Genomic DNA, 13837 nt, shown 5'->3' with positions numbered 1-13837 from the left:
TTTGCTTTGCCTTAAAACTATCAACCACACAACTTGACTACAAAGTGAGCGGGTTTATGTCCTAACGTTCCTGCCAGAGGACAAGGAATCCAATGAACAAAAAGTAAACTTAAAAGGAGATAATATTCCAGTTTCCTAAGAATTCTTCATGGCAACAAACAAAGCAAACGGGTCCGGAATCAGACATCTCAAAATGGCAACAACAAAGATGTTCAAGAACATCGAAAAGAGACTAAATGATTGTGAGGACCCATTTGTTCTAGAAGAAGTTATACAATGAGATGAAAAAGGGCCTCTAGTTATAGTGTTTCACTAGTCGGATTACTTGTTTCTTGATAAGTCACTGGATCTCGGGTCTAGAAGCCATCGGTTGGAAATGCAGACATGTACTGTTGCTCAACGACCTCCATAAGTGTGTCAGCTATCGCACTCGCGTACACGGATGATCCTTCGTATATCTGCCACAATCCAAATCCAAAAGAAAATGTTTTAACATCACCAGAGCTATTCAGACCAAATCTGTTTCCGGGTCTGTGTTTGTCTGAAATGGGCATTACATGTTTGGTTTGAAGGTTGAGAATTTAGACAACCTAACCAAAATGCAGTGCAGAAATGAGATTATGCACCTTGGTGTTGAACAAGAAGCTGTAGTGTTCACCAATCTGTCCACCGGCGACATGGTGGAGATCCAACTGAAGCTGATCAAGAACTTTGGAGACCATAAGCAAGCAATTGATCTTCTTCTTCTGAACAAGTTTGATGATTACTTCATCGTCAATGATACGGACATCTACTTCTGTAACTTTGGATCTTCTCCGAAGCCATGAGCATCTGAGGGAGTTGTTATGGTTGAAGGATGATTGGTCCACATCGCTCAGGGGTTTGTTCTCGCTGTCTTCTTCTATTCTCGCTCTCTTGCTCCAGTGTTTCCCGAATCTTTTCTTCTCCACCAGTAATTTGAATTCCTCGATTGTGCCGAGCAGCTCTTTGATGTATTCTATGGCGTCTGCAACAATGGATGCTCTGTCACCCTGATCGAAGGAATCGACGATAGTTTTTCATTTTGAAGCCATGGCAACCGGAAAGGAAATGGAATGAACAAACTTTCTTGGGGGAAATCACTTGGGGATGGAAGGAAATCTAACCTTGGTGGGACTAGGAAGCAAATGCTTCAACTCGAGAAACCTGTCTTTGAAGTGAATTCTCCTTTCCCGTTCGGTGGGAAAAGGTTTCTTCTTTCCCGATCCTTGCCCTTTACGGTTCACGATGTCAGTGTTAAACTCAAGAATCCCGTTGTCAAATTCTCCATGGTTGTTTCCACCAGCATACATTACTCCTCCATCTGCATCTATCTGATCATCCACCCCAAGCAACTGGCTCTGATCTCGGCTAAAAGGAGGCTGCAGAGGAAAATTCAGATGGAACAGTGGGTCATAAGCAACGGAAGATGCTCCCATAATGTCCGAAAGGCTCGAGTTTGCAAACGAAAGTGACGAGTTAGGGAGCATAGAAGGAGGCACTGAGCATCTGGGCAAATGCAATAGACTGAGAAGGTCAGTAGTTGTTGTTGTGGATCCAGGACCGACATTGACGAAATCTTGGCAGCCACCCTCCCAATTCGACTGAACGTACTGCTGCAACGGCACGTAACCAGACCCAGATAGGTCCTGAACCATCTGGATTTGATGATCATGAGGAGCGTTGGCATGAACCTGGTTATGAAACTGGAGTTGAACAACATTTTCAGACACAGCAGGGACAGTGTCCTGTGGGCTAAGGTGAAACTCAGAGAGATCTTCAACTTCAGCACTGCAGTTGCTGTTGGTAGTGCTTCCCGTCACCACCGTTTGCTGCGTCGGCGGCTGCGGCTGCTCCACCGCCTGAGAGACCCCACTCTCGGCGGTTGGTCCCGCCGTAGCAGCATTCGATTCGTAACATCCCATCTCTTCGTACATTCCTACAACTTTCTGTACAATGAACACATTCATCATCATCAGTAGTTCTTGATTTCCAAATGCAACTTAGCGATGAAAACCCATGCCAAGGTTTTATCTTTAGTTTGATTCATGACAGAAAAATCCGACCTTGCAACAACCCATGACGATTCAACACATTTCCCAGATTCTATGAAACAGAAGGTCGATACCGAGTGACATGAATAATAAGAAGGAATCAAACCTAAACTCGAAGAAATCGGCTCCCACCGTTGAGCCGAAACTCATGTCGGAACAATTTCGCCTGGAAAACTCTTTTCGTCTAATCAAAAGATTAACTGTGTTTTCTCGTTCAAAGTTTCCCAGGAAAATATTTTCTCTACCTAATTCAAGGTTTCTGTCTTTAGGAGATTTAGATAACATAAACAAAATGAAAACATAACAAAAAAAAGTTTCCGAAAAAAATAAGTTGCAGAGATAATACCGAGCTAGAATTATCAATTCAGGCAAAGAACAGATTTTGCAAATAGACAAGGATGAATCTCTCTCTCTCTCTGTGAATTGTCCGGACGACTGCAGAGAGTGAGCGACGAACAAGAGGAAGATATAAATACATTTCACTTTTCATTTGTATGTTATGAATCCTAACAAACTTACCAAATCATGTGTTTTTTGTTCTTCAATATTTTTTTTTTCACCAACTGTAACATTTGAATATTTTTTCGAATTACTATTTAAGACAAGCGTTGATGATTTATAGTTTTATACCTCATCGTAAAATATAATCAGTCAAAACGGTAAACAACCATAATTAAAGTTTAATTTGTATCATCAAGTTGTTAATAAGAGAATCACGTAAAGAAAAATGCTTAGGCTTTTTAAGCTTTTGAAAACCCATTCATTTTCATGATAAAAAGTATGTTTTCCAACGCTGAACATTCATGAAATTTGTATTTTCTTATGCATTTATGGCATCATGAATAATATACTTACGTTAAATAAATGTTGTAGAAACTATTTTACGTGATTTTTTTTTTTGTAAAACCATAGTATTTTTTTTAATCAAACCATACATTTATTTATTTATTTTATTTTGAGGTGGTTTGGTTGGGTCATGTGATTTGCCCTTTGTGGCATGACGGCCCGGTTGGTTCGAGAGAATCAAAGGATGGGTCCCATGCAGAATCTCATGCTTACGGTCTGGGGGCATTTCCGTCATTACATTCATAAAAAATGAGTTATATTATTATATTTCAAAATAACAGTTTCCAAAAAGTATATAGAATTTTCTTTTTGTTAAAACATAGAAGTCGGTAATCCTTTTTTTTACTTTCCTTATGACTTTCTCAGGATCTTTTGAATATTTTTTTAATAATCTAAAATATCTCCCAAAAGATTGAGAGTATTTGTTATGTATAATCTTTTCAATATTTGTTACGTATAAATTAAAAAAATTCATAATATAAATTTTTTTTGTCTATTTTACCAAAAAAAAACAAAGTGTCTACGTAAAATGAAAAATAAAGCCTATTACAAAAACTCACGATTTTTGTGAAGATGGAGGACTAAAAATATACTTGTACGTTTTAAATATTTAGTTACATACATATATATATATATATATGGTTGTAATGACCAGGGTGGTTGTTTGATGGATCACGAGATTTCCATTTGGGCCGAAATCCGGTAGTGGAAGTAGGTCCAGGGGACGTACTGAAGGGCATTTTGGTAAATATACGGTAGAGGGAGCGATAACGACAAAAAGTGATGGAGCTAAACGACGCCGTTCTCGGCATCATCGTTCTGCCTTGCCGAAACTTCCCTTGCTCTTTGCTCTCTCTCTCGGACTTTCGGGTGATTGCGGCGGCTCTCTCGAACTCCAGCGGCTCCAACCTCGAGCTCGTACTGTGTCTTCGCCTCTCCGACATGAATTTTCTCGTGGGGATCTTCATACCTTTTTCTTATTTTGAGTTTTCTCGTGTACATTAACCGAATTGTGGAAAGGTTGAGAAGGGAAAAAAAATCATCGCTTGTGTACGAAACAGGAGAAGGTGAAGATCACAAAGAAGGAAGAACCCATCACGGAGAAGAAGACGGATGACCTTCCCGTTTACTGGTTCGAGACTTCGGATTCTGTCTCTCGCCGATTTCAGTTCGAACCCGATGGTCATCTCTCTGTAAGCCACCTCTCTCTCTCTCTCCCCCTCTCGTACTAGTTTTCGATGAAATTTTCCGGATTTTTCTGTTCGTGTTCTAACCTCAGGTCTCCGGAATTTCTCATGTTCTTAATTCTCGATTATGGGCATTTATAAAAATATGAATGTCAAGAGCTCTCGCTAGATGTTTCCAGCGAAACGCTGTCATTGTCCTGTCCTCTGTTTGATCTTGCTCTGAATGTGGATAATTGTATGCCAATTTCGCTATCTGGGTGTTTGTAGGTTAAACTTGTGGATGACACAAGACCTGTTGCCCAGAAGATGGTTGAATCCTTCTTGAACAAGTTTTTCCCCTCGGGATATCCTTACAGGTGACTCAATTCAATGTGTATGTCTGTCTTTTTTCTGGAGATTCACCGTAATAACAATGACAGAGATGGAAGAAGAATTCCTTGTTACAGAGATCTCATTCCAGCTTTCTTCTAATACAGTGTGAACGAGGGATATCTTAGATACACGCAGTTCCGGGCACTTCAGCATCTCTCAAGCGCTGCTTTGTCTGTGTTGTCAACTCAGGTCTTCTTCTGATTCTTGCAATTGCATTTGAAGGTTGATGTCAGTTACAACTTCGTAATCCATAGTTCCCATTGTCTTAATCCGGCTTGATAGTTTCTGTATCGGAGCTACGTGTCTTGTTTTCATTTGTTGCGGAATCGAGATTAACAATGGATAATGGATATATAGTTATCATCTCACTCCTCTGCAGTCATTGCTTTTTGCTGCAGGTTTGCGACCTACACCGGCTCAAGCAACTGTTGTCAGCTGGGTATGTTGCATTGCCCCGATTGTTTGGTTAGTTCGTTTCCGGTTTACTCTCCAATTATAAGTGAAATGGATGATGGCACTTTCGTTACTGAACAGATTCTGAAAGATGGAATGCAGCATGTGGGTAAGCTTATATGTAGCAATTTGGGTGCAAGAATGGATTCTGAACCAAAACGCTGGAGAATTTTAGGTCTGTTCGGTTCTTTGAACATATCTTGGCTACTTGTGTGTATCTACCAGTGCAATGTTATCATGTCTGAAGGACATAATTTTAGGATCCTTGTGTTGCGGAAGTATCATCCACTATCTCTGGTTCCGACTATAATACATGATATGTTTTTTTCCAGCTGACGTGCTCTACGATCTTGGTACTGGCCTTGAGGTTCTTTCTCCCTTATGCCCGCATCTATTCCTGGAAATGGCTGGTCTAGGGAATTTCGCCAAGGTGATGCATTTCTCATGATCTAACCTAATGGAGAATTTATCAGCTCTTAATGATGTGAATGCTTTTGTTCCAAAAGGGTAGAAGGAAACTGTATTCAGGAAGATCCAACGCGCTCTCCTCGTCCCTTTTGATGCGAGAAAATGATTAAACGGCTAGAATTTGATTCACTTGTTCGGTGTAACAGGGAATGGCTGTGGTCGCTGCAAGGGCAACAAGACTACCTATCTATTCATCATTCGCCAAAGAAGGAAATCTTAGCGATATTTTTGCCAAAGGAGAAGCCATCTCTACTCTTTTTAACGTTGTCGGCTTAGGGGCTGGAATACATCTTGCTTCTACAGTTTGTTCATCGATGCAGGGGAAGGTATATATATATTGCTCATACTGCTTGATTGTGTATTGATTGATTCTTTACGTATCCTAAGGTTTTAGATTACAATTCTTTGAGAATCCCTTTGGATATTTTCATCTTCAACGTTCTTAATCTTAAAGAGAGAATGATTCCTGCAGCTAGTGGTAGGGACAATACTGTCGGTGGTACATGTGTTTAGTGTCACAGAGCAGATGAGGGTTGTACCAATCAATACCCTGAATCCACAGAGAACTGCTTTAATCGTTGCTAATTTCCTCAAGGTATCATCATCATCTGTAGTTCAGTTCAATCCTCTATGATTTCGCTTCTGTCCTTGTCATAATCTGAATCTTTTTCCTAACTGCTGTCTGAAATCAGACAGGAGAAGTCCCAAGCCCCGCGGGTCTAAGATACCAAGAAAATCTCCTGTTTCCCGAAAAACTGATACAAGGCTCAGGGAATGTGAGAGTGGGAAGGGCTCTGCATAAGGTTGTGAGACCTTCACAGCTTCGGAGATTAAGAGACGTATTTGCAGATGAGAAATTTCTGCTGAATCCCGACCCCGGGAAGGGCTGGACGGATATGGTGTTGGAGCACGATGCCTCGGGTGAAGATGCACTCCGAGGATGGTTAGTTGCTGCTTATGCAATGTCGATGGAGAAGGCGTACAAAGAGCCGAAAGATGTGATGCTGCAAGACGCGTATGAGAAGATGAACGATGTATTCAATCCGTTTTTGTCGGAGCTGCAGGCAAAGGGATGGCATACTGATAGATTTCTCGATGGCACGGGTACCCGCTTCGCGTTTTAGGTATATCTAAACTCGCTCTTGCTCCTTTCGGGTTGTAAGCCTCGACGTTAAAATGCTCGTCCATGACGTGATTTTTCGCCATCGTGCATTTCCAGATTCAGCGTAATGCGGGTAATAAATAAAAAAAAGCATATGGTTCGCGACTCGTGAAAGCTGAAAAATTATAAATGTATCTTTTATATTTAGGTTAATAATATTATTATATATTTAAATTATTATGTTTATTATTTTTATTTACTATTGTAAGGATACATAAATTGTATGGTTTTGAATTATTTTGACAGAAAATTTAATTATTTATTAGACATTATCAATTTTATAAATATGTGTATTCGTGTAATCCGGGTTATAGGTTTGGTCACGGGTTATGGATTAACGGATATAATGTTTTAATGAGACCGACATAGACAAAGTGAAAGGGAACACTGTTCAGTCAGTCCACACTCCTTGCCACTTTTGTCCAATTCCATGTAACAAAAAAAAAAAATTGGATATAAGATTGGATCATATGTCATATCTTTTTTTTTGGACCATTTAAAAGGGAATCTAATAAAATGGCCGAATGAGTAAAGTTGATCTTTCTTCATGGTACAGAAAACGATGGGAAAATTTGTACCCGTATCCAAAAACGTCACGTCATTATAAATCTATACCTTTTTTTCCTTCCTTTGCAAACTATATTTTTTTATAATTTTTTGACAAAAATACCCTTACTTTATTGTATAATTTCAATGTTGCCATTATTCAAAAAAAAATTACAGCATAAAAAATATATTTTATTCAGAAATTGTGTTATCTCGAAAAACTGTTTTTTTCGTCCGGAATAATTATTTTTTATCTGTGAGAATATATTTTTATTTGGTTTAATTGTTTTTGTATACGAAAAAAATAATTTTTCTTTTATCAAGAAGAACTGTTTCTCGTCCGAAAAAATTATTTTTTTCATTTGAGAAAGACTTTTTTTATCCGAAAAAATGTTTTTTATATGAAAAAGTCTATTTTCGTTTGGGAGAATACTTTTTTTTTACAAAATTGTTTTCATAGGAGAAAAAATGTTTTTTATATAAAAAACAAATTTTTTTATACGTGAGAACTATTTTTCATTCGGACAAAAAACGTACACTCCCGAACGAAAAACAACTCCCTCGAAAAAAACAGTTCTTTCGGACAAAAAAACAAACTTTTCTGAACGAAAAACAGATTTTTCCGGACAAAAAACAATCCTCCCGGACAAAAAACTGTTCTCACGGACAAAAAAAGATTCTCTCGGATAAAAACAAACTCTCCCGAACAAAAAAAAATCTCCCGGACAAAAAACAGACTCTTCCGGACAAAAAACAGACTCTCCCGAACAAAAAACAGACTCTCCCGGACGAAAAACAGTTCTCCCGGACAAAAGACAAACTCTCCTGGATGAAAAACATTTATCCCGGACAAAAAACAGTTCTCCCGGATAAAAACAGTCTCTCCCAGATGAAAAACAGCTCTCACGGATTACACGGTTTCCAAAAAAATCTACTTTTTATATTGCACATTTTTTGGGACGCTAAATGACAATATTGAAATTATACAATAAAGTAAGGATAGTTTTGTCAAAAAATTATAAAAAGGTATAGTTTGCAACAGTCATAACTATTTTATCATACTTTATAAAACACCACCTCTTTTTGTCAGACTTAACCAATAACCCCAAAAACGATTTACGAGTGGTCAAACCATGTGTACGGCTCTCTCTCTCTTTCATTTTTTTCCATGATTTTCTTATTTGTCGTCGGTCTCATTTTCGTTGGATAGCCATTTTTTTCTTTCCGACACGACTGAAAAGGCAATTTGTTTTTCTTTTAATTTTCGTTTTATTCGATTTCCTCTACCATTGTCCATCAATATTAATCAATCAAATGTAGGATTTTAAATTCCAAATAACTCTCTTTTGAAACACGATGTAATACATATACGATTTTGTCCCGTCACATTTACGTCATCATGTGTATATTGAGGTGTCTATTTCGGGTTTCGCTTCGGAGATTATATTCGAATTCGCTTATATCGTTTATAGAAAAACTATGATTATTCGGTTTCTATATAAATTTCGGTCCGGTTATTTTTTTAACTCGGTTCGGTTCAGATTCAATTTTTTTATTGTAAAAAACTTGTTTTTTCAAAGAAATTATCGGATTTTTCGGTTATTTTTTATTCGCTTCGGTTCAATTACGGATCGATTTTTATGTTGAATCTGGTTCGATTACAGTTATGTCTTATTCGATTCGGTTTATTTCGATTATTTGGATAATAACCAAAACGATCACAGTATATATATACATGGTTTTGAAGTTTTCTCTATATATATATATATTAAATTTCTTTGACTATAGTAAAAACGGTTAGAAATTCTATAACCTGTGGTTTAATGTCATAACTAATATATATGGTATAATTGTTATTTAATGTGAATAATTGTGATTATTTAAACTGGTGTAAAATTGTTTGATTTTTTCGTATGCTACAAATTTGAATTACAATTCAGATTTTACAGACGATGTTATTAGCGACTCAAGTTAGATTTTTACGATTTTATTTTCGGATAAGTACAATTATTTTGATTACAAAAAATATAAGTTTTGAGGCATCTGAATATTCTTTTTCGGAAATTCAAATTTCATATAGTCAATTTTCATCGATACAAAATTAGATTTTGAAATATTACACTCAATATTTTTAGATTGAAATTTGGTTAAACTAAAAATCATATATAAATACTTAAACTTTTTTAAAATTCCCAAATATTTATAAATATCTGAACTACAAAATTTTCAAAGAAATACCTAAACTTTATAAAACTTCCACATAAATACCTAATATTTTAAAATTTTACCAAATGAAACAATATCTGTTGACGCTAAGTCATCAATTATCGACGGATTCCATTAAAAATTTAACGGCGTTAATGAATTTTGGTTTTATTTGGTAATCTTTTAAAAGTTTGGATATTTATATGGAAGTTTTAAAAAGTTAAGGTATTTATTTAGAAATTGTATAGTTCGCGTATATATTTTTGAAAATTTTGTAAAAGTTCAAGTATTTATATGTGATTTTTTCAAAAAATTTATATCTTATCCACCGAATCTGTCGAATCAATCAAATTAAATTAGTGATTCCATAATATGGGAAAAAATATAGAAATCAAGAAATGAAAAGGAGGGGAAAAAATAGGAGATGTCTTTTTTTTTTTTTGACAATGGCAATTGGATAACGTTTTTCTTTAATTTATCATTTAGGTCTATATACACTTAATTTAAAACGTTACATGTTGAAAGATTCTTACATAAACTATATGACTTGGGGTCTAAGTGAAATCTTCGTCGTTACCAACCAATTACGGCATTTTTTTTTATAGATATATAGTGGGACCTTAAAATTAGTGGGAGAAAATTTAAGCATCACAAAGGTCATATATAGTTTATTTCTTTTGACGAATTAGGTCTTAAATGTTTATATCTTTTAGAAAAAATCCAAAAAAAAAAACAACTTATCAATTTTCATAAAATAAAACAAAAACTTTGTTTTTTGTCAATAACCTCAACTTTATTTTTAAGTTATAGATAAATCTAAACATTATAACAGTTATATTTTTAAGTCTATCGATGATATGGTGTACTGATATCGTAACATGTTGATGATGACGTATCGAATACGGTTAATTAGATGTTGACTTGTCACATAGAATATCGTATGTCACGTCAACGTTTAGGTTTAAAAATAACAACAGTGATAAAGTTTGGGTTTATTTTCAACTGAAAAATAAAATTGGGATTTTATTTGATAAAAAATAAAATTTAGATTTTATTTAATGAAAATTGATAAATTTGGATATTTTTTAGGGATTTATCCTATCTTTCAACAATTTTTAATCGTTTCAGTTAATTTGTTCTCAAGAATAACATATAAATATATAAATTTTTTAAATTGAAAACTTTTAATTCATATTAAATCTTAAAATTAAAAAATATATATTTTTTAATTAAAGTTTTATTAATAAAAAATGAATTCAAACAAAAATTGAATTGAACGGAATCGAATTATAGTCTTTTTTTAAAACTAGAAAAATATTATAAAGAAACAAAATTCAGAATTTAATTCCTGCTCCGGAAAATGCAGACAAAATGAGAAAAACTGTGTACATCAATGCGCACCAAAAGAGTAGATCGATCCATTGACGGGGAACGAGTAAATAAAATTGATGCGGCGTTTCTTTCTTTTCTTTTCTTTTTTTAAACCCACGAATATAATTTTTAATTATATAAAAAAACAGTGATGATTTACCTGATTATCAATTAATTAGTGACACAAGAAAAAGTTAAAATGGTGACACCGCTTTTAAGTGCCTCGATTTTCCTCCACGTACATAATGTTTCGGCATTATTTTTTATTTATATATTTGAAAATTTATCGGATTTTTTATTCAACCACATCTTTCAAAAGATTGAGAAAATTTTTTACCTCACTTTTTACCAATTGAGCCAAAATCAGGTGTTTTATTTCATTTTATTTTTGTTGCTATTACTCTTAATTCTTGATTATTTTTTTTTATCACTTTAGAATTGCAAAGCAAAAATAAGACGAGTGATGTTATATTGCATTCATATAAATATTTCAGATGTATCAGACATATATATATATATATAAATCAAGATTGTATCACATGTATATGTATATAGGTCGCCCGACAAGCCCGAACTAAAGTGACAATATTGGTCCTACTGATTTTGTTGATGAGCACTTATAGCCTATTTCCTTGACCCTCTATGCGTGTTTATATTTGTGCGTCAACTCTCGAAAATATTTCTATATATATATATATATATATATATATATTATTGTTCAATGCCTTTTCAATCGACGAAGTTATTACTTCTTCGTGTGAACAGAATATACGTATACACGCATATACATATAGAACATAAAACAAAGACCACACGTACGATTTCGTACGTACAAAAAAATTCAATGAGAGAAGAAAGAGGGTTAAGTAAAAGAGCATATGTATATTATTGGACTGGCTCTAATATTAGATAACGGGATCTTCATATGGTGGCGTACGTGTGTTTTAAATGTAACATTATTATTAATCATTCACGAATATCAAAAATATATTATGATATTATATTAATTGGGACGTGCGTGTACGTATATTATATATATATGCACGAGTTTTTTTAGACCGCCCAACAAAAGGAAACAAAATATTATCATACGTGTATATTAATAAATCGATTTGGTGGAGATTACGAGCCAATTTTCCTTTTTTTTTTCCAAAATCCAAACTAATAATAACACTTCTGTTTTTTTGGTGAAGAATAATAGCAATAACCATTCAAGCACATGCTTATAGATTTGGGCTAGATTAATTAAGGCCAAAATTTTGTTTAAATAACGAAATTATATATAATACATTTAATGTCTGCCCTTTATTTATGAGAACATGATCCACGAGCAGATTTGTATAGCCTCAATATTTCGGAAATGAATCGACATGCAACTCGGAATTAATTATTTAGTTCAATGTTTGTGCCCACATTCTTCTGTCGATACATAAATTTACTCGTAGATTTCTTCCTCGTGTAAATTATGGGCAACAACATGGTAATGACAACGCAACAGTCCAATAAAATATTTGCATATCCTCATATCATATGGCGCCCCGGCGGTCCATATATATGTAATGTCACTATCGAGATTAATTGTATGTTCAGTTCTCGAGGATATTGAATCCTAGAGAGTTGGTCGAACAAACAAAATTCCATTCTCAATAGAAAAAAATAAAATGAAGCCCGATTATTATTAAGATCATCTGATGTTATTTAGATCAATTACATTAATATTTAATCGAGTTCGAAATTTAATAAATATATGTTTAGATAAATGTGAAAGATTTTTTTTATCCATTATATTAGTCTTTAATCGATAAACATAACTCATATATAGATAGATAGATAGATAGATAGAAAGTATCATAAAAGAGAGAATATTAATTAGAGATTATGTAATTGGATAATAAATTTTGAAATATCTGTTATGTATCGTTTTGAAAGTTTTTAAAACATATATATTTCTATTTGTTTTATTTTGTTGATTATAATCTACTGAAGTATTAAATGGGTATTTTGCAAAACGTGGACAAATTACCCTCAGCACAATAATTACAACTACAAAGCACACCAACTTTCATACTAAATCAAAACTTTTTTTTAAACCGGTTATCATGTATCAAGATCTAGACTAATATCGAAATCGAGAGACAACCAATATATTTTGGATTATAAGCTACAATTAAATCAAAACATTTAATTGTTTACGGTACAAACATAAAAAGACAAAAGATCGTAGATCTCCTTGGTTGGTAGACCAAAACGTGCAATTAGTGGCAAAAGCTTTGGACTTGTGTGTACAAAATATTCAATTTTTTTTTTGGTAAAGACAAAAACATTCAAACTTGGCTTCGTCCGACAGTCGCATTATATAAATATTATAAGCAATATGTACACACAGCACTCACTGCCCTTTTCCACGCTCGCTTCGAGCATTTGGCCTCTTCTGCTTTCCATGAACATCCGTCTCTAAGCTTCTAATCTCAGACCCTCTCTCTCTCTCTCTCTCTCTCTCTCTCTCTCTCTCTCTCCGGAGAGATGGGAAGAGCACCATGCTGTGAGAAAATGGGGTTGAAGAAAGGGCCATGGACTCCGGAGGAAGACCGAATACTCATCGATTATATCCGCCTCCACGGCCATCCCAATTGGCGAGCTCTCCCTAAACACGCCGGTACTCTCTCTCTTGTTTTTTTTTATCGATAGATACATATATACATACACATATATATACATAAGTTTCTTTTTAATTTTTTATGTTGAGTTTTAGGGTTACTTAGATGCGGAAAGAGTTGCAGGCTTCGGTGGATAAACTACCTCAGACCCGACATTAAGAGAGGGAATTTCACGCCTGAAGAAGAAGAGACAATCATCAAGTTGCATGGGATTCTCGGCAACAGGTTTGTTCATCCTTCTTTTATTTTATTTTTTTATCCCCGACATTGAAATATCGTTCCTCTCTCGTAAATTGTGAATAAATATGATCGATTACCGAATTAGACAACCTATTTCTTAATATAAAGTAACTCTAAATCAAATAGTGAATCAAAATACCGAAAGAGTAATATATGAAAGTTTTTAATTAATGTGTGAAACTAATGTATTATATATTTGATTTTTAAGTTTTATAATTTCTATCCACTGTCTTCCCCCCCCCCAAGCGTTGATGATTT

General features: G+C 34.6%; 3 protein-coding genes across 4 annotated transcripts in view; 2 read left to right on the top strand and 1 right to left on the bottom strand.

Moving 5' to 3' along the window:
* Positions 1–107: 107 nt before the first annotated feature.
* LOC104800872 (transcription factor bHLH10) lies at positions 108–2505 on the bottom strand. 2 transcript variants are annotated; one of them, XM_019200967.1, is made up of 5 exons: positions 2419–2499; positions 2179–2317; positions 1146–1967; positions 627–1031; positions 108–458 (listed from the first exon to the last, which is right to left on the bottom strand). In XM_019200967.1, exons 3-5 carry the CDS (start codon positions 1953–1955, stop codon positions 357–359), a joined length of 1317 nt encoding a protein of 438 aa, XP_019056512.1. In that variant the 5' UTR covers positions 1956–1967; positions 2179–2317; positions 2419–2499; the 3' UTR covers positions 108–356. The 2 variants fall into 2 exon arrangements, with proteins under 2 accessions (XP_019056512.1, XP_010522155.1); XM_010523853.2 differs by lacking the exon at positions 2179–2317 and having other exon boundaries at positions 2419–2505.
* A 1234-nt stretch (positions 2506–3739) lies between these two features.
* LOC104800871 (protein root UVB sensitive 2, chloroplastic) lies at positions 3740–6737 on the top strand. Its single transcript, XM_010523852.2, has 10 exons — positions 3740–3872; positions 3980–4111; positions 4373–4461; positions 4582–4666; positions 4857–4916; positions 5012–5105; positions 5263–5360; positions 5545–5724; positions 5871–5993; positions 6091–6737. Exons 1-10 carry the CDS (start codon positions 3861–3863, stop codon positions 6520–6522), a joined length of 1305 nt encoding a protein of 434 aa, XP_010522154.1. The 5' UTR covers positions 3740–3860; the 3' UTR covers positions 6523–6737.
* Positions 6738–13205: 6468 nt separating this feature from the next.
* Positions 13206–13837, top strand: part of LOC104801540 (myb-related protein Myb4-like) — a 1485-nt gene continuing 853 nt past the window's right edge. The window contains exons 1-2 of the mRNA XM_010524849.1: positions 13206–13338; positions 13435–13564. Of these exons, the coding sequence (XP_010523151.1) occupies positions 13206–13338; positions 13435–13564 (263 nt within the window). The remainder of the gene's footprint in view (positions 13339–13434; positions 13565–13837) is intronic.

This window comes from Tarenaya hassleriana, unplaced genomic scaffold (assembly GCF_000463585.1).
Source record: "Tarenaya hassleriana unplaced genomic scaffold, ASM46358v1 Cleome7, whole genome shotgun sequence".
Taxonomy (NCBI): domain Eukaryota; kingdom Viridiplantae; phylum Streptophyta; class Magnoliopsida; order Brassicales; family Cleomaceae; genus Tarenaya; species Tarenaya hassleriana.
The sequence above is the reverse complement of the archived record's forward strand: the minus strand, read 5'-3'. Positions and strand labels throughout refer to the sequence as shown.

What these genes read in the sequence shown, in the direction of transcription:
- LOC104800872 (XM_010523853.2), bottom strand. Translation starts at nt 1,955, where the DNA reads ATGTACGAAGAGATGGGATGTTACGAATCGAATGCTGCTACGGCGGGA. An exon ending in TGCTTCCTAGTCCCACCAAG is followed by an intron (nt 1,032 to 1,145) that starts GTTAGATTTCCT and finishes TCCTTCGATCAG; the next exon opens with GGTGACAGAGCATCCATTGT. An exon ending in GCTTCTTGTTCAACACCAAG is followed by an intron (nt 459 to 626) that starts GTGCATAATCTC and finishes GGATTGTGGCAG; the next exon opens with ATATACGAAGGATCATCCGT.
- LOC104800871 (XM_010523852.2), top strand. An exon ending in CCCTCGGGATATCCTTACAG is followed by an intron (nt 4,462 to 4,581) that starts GTGACTCAATTC and finishes CTTCTAATACAG; the next exon opens with TGTGAACGAGGGATATCTTA. An exon ending in GTCTAGGGAATTTCGCCAAG is followed by an intron (nt 5,361 to 5,544) that starts GTGATGCATTTC and finishes TCGGTGTAACAG; the next exon opens with GGAATGGCTGTGGTCGCTGC.